The following is a 6,901-nucleotide window of genomic DNA, read 5'->3' on the forward strand; positions in this document are numbered from 1 at the left end:
GAAAGAGTGGAGGTGCGTGTCCAACTGACGACCTTATGATGATGATGTAATATTGACTGCAAATTAATAGCAGCAATGAAATTCCTTAATAATTTTGCTAATAAATTTTAAATGAAAATTAGTAATAGGTAACGTAGAGGTTGAATAGATAAAAGAAAATTACTGATTACTAACCTTTTTTAAAAGTCTATTACTAACTACTACCTACAGACGAGGTATCTACTTTTTCCCTACTTTTAAAGCAGGACCGTCTCCAGAATTAAGGCTGCCCCAGACAAACTGTTAAACAGCCGCCTTTTAAATGTTAACTGTCGTGTATATACTGTAGATATGAAATTTTTTTTTGATATTTTTATGCAAATGTACCTAATATCTACAAACAAAACATGTGTCGTACAATTGAAAATTAAACAATATAAATATTAATGAAAAGCTAGATTTCCAATTTTAATTTCTGCAAAAGTAGAAATTAAATCGTTATAATTTAATGTAGTTGTCACCTCATTTTCTACTAAAATTAATTCCAATTCACTGAGTCTATTTTGAACCATACTTGATCTTCAATAATTTTCTATTGTTTTTAATTTGGAGAAGCTTCTTCCTTCAGAAGCTACAGGGACGGATAGAGTAAATATTCTTATAGCTATCACACAATTAACGATTATTCGCGGGACTTTTCTGTAGGGAATACTGTTTGGACTAGAAATTATTGGGTCTCATTTAAAATTACTTCTCAGGGATTTTTTCATATACTAGGACAACATATAATTAATGGTCTTCTCTGCTGTGCCATGATGCTGAACAACATCGCATATTCAGCGCAATGTAATCATCTAAATATACATAGATTACAGGCTATAGGTAAGTATACAACAATTGGTAGCCTGGAGAGAACTGATAATTCTAATCAAATTGCTGATTCAATGCCTTCACGTATTTATCTAATATTTCCTTCAATCTAAATATGAAAACTGGAAAAATTTTGGCGGTTGTTGTAGAACAAACAGAATAGCTCAAACCCCAACGCCAAAACACGACACTGCAGTTGACCAAAGCACTTTTCGATAACAAGGTTACCTTCTTCAAGGACTGAAATGACTGCAGTTCGTAACAGGGTAAAACAACTGTTATGGACTGCTTTAAACTTCACTCGCATGAGCCATAGCCTCAAATTTAATACCTACGTTAAAGAATTCCAGAAAAGTTCGTAGATTGCAAGCTTAGCCAGTCCAATTTCTAACTAAATTACATTTTGAAACTGTAATTTCGTGGATAAAATAAATTCATCTTCTCTACAAATACTTCGCAGTAAGGTTATTACAACTGTGGCGTATTGTACCAATATAAAACATGCAAGCAAGAAGATTCTCCATGAACATTATGAGCAGACAAAAACTAATACTTGTGACTAATACGAACAAAACTTTGTAAAAATATTGACATATTTCCTTACGTAACATAACAGCCCAATTTTCGAAAGTGTCAAATGATAGTCAAAAGTAACTCAAGTATTAAGCAACCAACTAACTAATTTGATAAAATTCACATAGGACACATTTGCATTAAGTACTATGCAAATATCAATACCCTGAAAACGAATCAAAATGAGAACGATTATTGCTAAATTGCTCCTCCTCAAAAATCCAATGCAGCTATTTCTAATTCAGAAAAAAAGGAGAAAATTCGATTTTGGGAATGTATATTTTCAACAATTACACAGACAACATGGTGTTCTATCTTATTAAGTAAATACCTACAGTACGTAACGGTAACGTCATCAATATACCGTAATCAGACTAATCAGGCTTCCCCTTCCTCGCATTCACTCTTCTCCTCCTTCACCTTCTCCTTCTCCTGAATCCATTCCAACCTCTTCAAAATCCTTTTCCAAAGCTGCTATGTCTTCTCTTGCTTCCGAAAATTCACCTTCTTCCATACCTTCACCAACATACCAATGAACGAAAGCTCTTTTGGCATACATCAAATCAAACTTATGGTTTAGACGAGCCCAAGCCTCGGCTATTGCTGTCGTGTTCGATAACATACAAACGGCGCGTTGAACCTTTGCTAAATCGCCACCAGGAACTACAGTAGGAGGTTGATAATTTATTCCAACTTTAAATCCTGTTGGACACCAATCGACAAACTGAATTGTTCTCTTTGTTTTAATTGTTCCAATTGACGAACTCACATCTTTTGGAACCACGTCTCCTCTATAAATTAAACAGCAAGCCATGTATTTTCCATGACGTGGATCACATTTAACCATTTGGTTTGCCGGTTCGAAACAAGCATTTGTTATTTCCGGTACAGAAAGTTGCTCGTGGTAGGCTTTTTCAGCTGAAATAATAGGGGCGTATGTTATGAGTGGAAAGTGAATACGAGGGTAAGGAACGAGATTCGTTTGGAATCCCAATAAATCCACATTGAGTGCTCCATCAAAACGAAGTGATGCTGTTATTGAAGACACTATTTGACCGAGTAACCTGTTTAAATTTGTGTACGTTGGTCGTTCTATGTCTAAATTTCTTCGACAAATATCGTACAGTGCTTCGTTGTCAACCATAAAAGCCGCATCTGAGTGTTCTAATGTTGTATGCGTTACTAATATGGAATTGTAAGGTTCAACAACGGATGTTGCAATTTGTGGAGCTGGATAAATAGCAAATTCCAGTTTCGACTTTTTTCCATAATCAACAGATAATCTCTCCATCAGGAGTGATGTAAATCCTGAACCAGTTCCACCTCCAAATGAATGAAATATAAGAAATCCTTGAAGTCCAGTACACTGGTCTGCTAACTTTCGAAGACGATCTAGAACAAGATCAACTATTTCCTTTCCAATTGTGTAATGGCCTCTAGCATAATTGTTAGCTGCGTCTTCTTTTCCACTAATCAATTGTTCTGGGTGGAACAACTGACGGTAAGTACCAGTACGCACTTCATCGATTACTGTTGGTTCCAAGTCGAGAAATACCGCCCTGGGAACATGCTTTCCCGCACCTGTTTCGCTGAAGAAGGTGTTAAAGCTATCGTCACCTCCGCCGACGGTTTTATCTGATGGCATCTGCCCATCCGGTTGGATTCCATGTTCTAAGCAATAAAGCTCCCAGCACGCGTTTCCAATTTGGACTCCCGCCTGACCACAATGAACCGATATACACTCGCGCTGAAATAGGGCAATATTGTAAAAATAAAAGAGATAAAAATTATGTAGCAACTTACCATGTTTAAAAGTAACAAAAAAAAGAAAAAAAAAATAGTACAAAGAAGCGACTAAACCCAATTACATAAACATAATAAAATATTTACCACATATCCTGGCAACGAGACCATAGCCTGCTTATGATTTAAAAATGACAGATAAACGTTACCAATTCACCTAAGCGAACCATGGGCAGTGACGATGTTGCCTTTCAATTTTTATACCTCGTTTTTCTGTACAAATTGAACCTAGAATGTTTGATATTCAAATGATTTCAAACGTCTAAAGTCTACCGACTGTCTATCATTTATAGAAAACAAACTATTTTAAACTGTGTCGAATACCAAAAAATATATATCTATTCATAATAGCTTTGTAATGATAAGATCAGTAATAGAAACAATTTGCTAAAATTTTTTTCATAGTAAAGTCAACTCGAAATTAAGCTCAATTTAATATAAAAATACACATTTATTCTCTCATTACATACTCGATACCTAAACGTACAATTGTAAATAATATGTGTGATTGCAATTGCTTCAACCACAGTTTCCTATTGTACATCAGCTTCACCTTCTCGTAATTAGTTAGTTAGATGATCTACGCCTAATTAGCATTTTATAGGATACTATTCTTCACCTTCGCCCTCGCCTTCTCCAGAGTCCATGCCTATTTCTTCAAAATCTTTTTCCAGTGCTGCCATATCTTCACGTGCTTCAGAAAATTCACCTTCCTCCATTCCTTCACCAACGTACCAATGAACGAAAGCTCGTTTAGAATACATTAGATCAAATTTGTGATCCAAGCGAGCCCAGGCTTCTGCGATGGCTGTTGTATTGGCCATCATGCAAACAGCACGCTGTACTTTCGCTAAATCGCCTCCAGGAACAACTGTAGGCGGTTGGTAATTAATACCAACTTTGAATCCTGTCGGGCACCAGTCTACGAATTGAATTGTACGTTTCGTTTTAATTGTTCCAATTGCTGCATTCACATCCTTCGGAACAACATCTCCCCTATACAGCAAACAGCAGGCCATGTATTTTCCATGACGTGGATCGCATTTAACCATTTGATTTGCTGGTTCGAAGCAGGCGTTNAAAAAAAAGTAAATATAAAACTTTCAACCCTAAAAAAGTACATCCGTACTAGGTTTGGCCGCACCTCCAAGAGTGCTGCCCCAGGAAATCTCCCGGTCGCCCGGGTTGCTCAGGCTGCCCTGTCTGATTGAAACTATTTCTATAAATTTACTTTATGCGTTAGTGTACGCACAGGTTAATTAGGACAACATATAATTAATGGTCTTCTCTGCTGTGCCATGATGCTGAACAACATCGCATATTCAGCGCAATGTAATCATCTAAATATACATATATTACAGGCTATAGGTAAGTATACAACAATTGGTAGCCTGGAGAGAACTGATAATTCTAATCAAATTGCTGATTCAATGCCTTCACGTATTTATCCAATATTTCCTTCTATCTAAATATGAAGACTGGAAAAATTTTGGCGGTTGTTGTAGAACAAACAAAATAGCTCAAACCCGAACGCCAAAACACGACACTGTAGATGTCCGAAGCACTTTTCGATAACAAGGTTATCTTCTTCAAGGACTGAAATGACTGCAGTTCGTAACAGGGTAAAACAACTGTTATGGACTGCTTTAAACTTCACTCGCATGAGCCATAGCCTCAAATTTAATACCTACGTTAAAGAATTCCAGAAAAGTTCGTAGATTGCAAGCTTAGCCAGTCCAATTTCTAACTAAATTACATTTTGAAACTGTAATTTCGTGGATAAAATAAATTCATCTTCTCTACAAATACTTCGCAGTAAGGTTATTACAACTGTGGCGTATTGTACCAATATAAAACATGCAAGCAAGAAGATTCTCCATGAACATTATGAGCAGACAAAAACTAATACTTGTGACTAATACGAACAAAACTTTGTAAAAATATTGACATATTTCCTTACGTAACATAACAGCCCAATTTTCGAAAGTGTCAAATGATAGTCAAAAGTAACTCAAGTATTAAGCAACCAACTAACTAATTTGATAAAATTCACATAGGACACATTTGCATTAAGTACTATGCAAATATCAATACCCTGAAAACGAATCAAAATGAGAACGATTATTGCTAAATTGCTCCTCCTCAAAAATCCAATGCAGCTATTTCTAATTCAGAAAAAAGGGAGAAAATTCGATTTTGGGAATGTATATTTTCAACAATTACACAGACAGCATGGTGTTCTATCTTATTAAGTAAATACCTACAGTACGTAACGGTAACGTCATCAATATACCGTAATCAGACTAATNATAGATGGCGTTTACCGCGCCGTTTGCAAGATTCCACAAAACGCTGTGGCAAGGCAGCAATGAGAGTTGATCTGTGTTCTGTGGTAGCTGTTTGCAGCGTGCTCATAAGATCCTACAAGATCGAGATCGCGATCCGCATCTGACAGTATCGACAGAATATTGACTTTTTTTTTGGAAATTTGTGTGGAAAGATGTGACATGCAGTTGCTATCGTACTTTGTATGGGAAATATTTAATTTGTCATTAGATTTATTTGAAATTTAGGCTTAACTCAGCTTATGAAGGGTTCAAGAGGGTTACGCTGAACGAAAAGGATTCGTTACGGGTAGTTATATACAAATGTATTATTATTCGGGGTTAAAGATATTTTGGAAACATAAAGAGCTTTATTTGAAGCACGTGCAGACAGGGAATAAAAAAAGAATTTCTACCTATGTGTCCTATCGTCGAAGCAACATAAGTTGATGCAAATTATGAACAACATAAAGAACGAAAAACGCAAAACAAAAATAAGAAATTGTTAACTAAATTAATTTTACCCGCTTTGTGGAAATAGCAGTGGGGCATAATACAAAATTCTCAATTTGTTCTTAATTCATCAACTATATTTTTTGGCTACGTCTACCTCCTTCAAGGTTCTGTTGTAACTATTCTGTTAACTGAACATGTAAATAAAAATTAATATATGTAAATTTTGAATGTTGCAAACAAATAAAACAGGGTAAACCAACTATTATGGACTGCTTCAAACTTCGCTCGCATGAGCCACAGCCATAAATTTAATACCTACGCCAAAGGATTCCAGAAAAGTTCGTGGATTGCAAGCTTAGCCAGTCCAATTTCTAACTAAATTACATTTTGAAACTGTAATTTCGTGGATAAAATAAATTCATCTTCTCTACAAATACTTCGCAGTTAGTAAGGTGAATACAACTGCGACGCATTATACCTGTATATAGAATATGCAAGCAAGAAAATTCTTCATTAAAATTATGAACAGACAAAAATCTAATACTTGTTACTAATATGATTTGCATTATGTACTATCAAAATATCAATACTCTGAAAACGAATCGAAACGAGAACGAATATTGCTGAATTGTTCTTCCTCAAAAATCCAATGCAGCTATTTCTAATTCAGAAAAAAGCGAGAAAATTCGATTTTGGGAATGTATATATTCAACAATTACACAGACAACATGGTGTTCTATCTTATTAAGTAAATACCTACAGTATGTAACGGTAACGTCATCAATATACCGTAATCAGACTAATCAGGCTTCTTCTCCCTCGCATTCACTCTTCTCCTCCCTCACCTTCTCCTTCTCCAGAATCCATTCCCACCTCTTCGAAATCCTTTTCCAAAG

The 6,901-nt window shown here is 35.7% G+C and overlaps 3 protein-coding genes across 3 annotated transcripts in view; all 3 read right to left on the reverse strand.

Moving 5' to 3' along the window:
• Positions 1-6,901, reverse strand: part of LOC108741410 (BAI1-associated protein 3) — a 172,984-nt gene that overhangs the window by 98,810 nt on the left and 67,273 nt on the right. The gene's annotated exons all lie outside the window — the stretch shown is intronic.
• LOC108741411 (tubulin alpha-1 chain-like) lies at positions 1,683-3,329 on the reverse strand. The gene is made up of 2 exons (XM_025979780.1): positions 3,226-3,329; positions 1,683-3,169 (listed from the first exon to the last, which is right to left on the reverse strand). Exons 1-2 carry the CDS (start codon positions 3,226-3,228, stop codon positions 1,823-1,825), a joined length of 1,350 nt encoding a protein of 449 aa, XP_025835565.1. The 5' UTR covers positions 3,229-3,329; the 3' UTR covers positions 1,683-1,822.
• On the reverse strand, positions 3,657-4,298 carry LOC108741412 (tubulin alpha chain). Its single transcript, XM_025979784.1, has one exon. The coding sequence runs from the start codon at positions 4,275-4,277 to the stop codon at positions 3,834-3,836; it is 444 nt and encodes a 147-aa protein (XP_025835569.1). The 5' UTR covers positions 4,278-4,298; the 3' UTR covers positions 3,657-3,833.

This window comes from Agrilus planipennis, unplaced genomic scaffold (genome assembly GCF_000699045.2).
Source record: "Agrilus planipennis isolate EAB-ADULT unplaced genomic scaffold, Apla_2.0 scaffold314, whole genome shotgun sequence".
In the NCBI taxonomy this organism is placed as follows: domain Eukaryota; kingdom Metazoa; phylum Arthropoda; class Insecta; order Coleoptera; family Buprestidae; genus Agrilus; species Agrilus planipennis.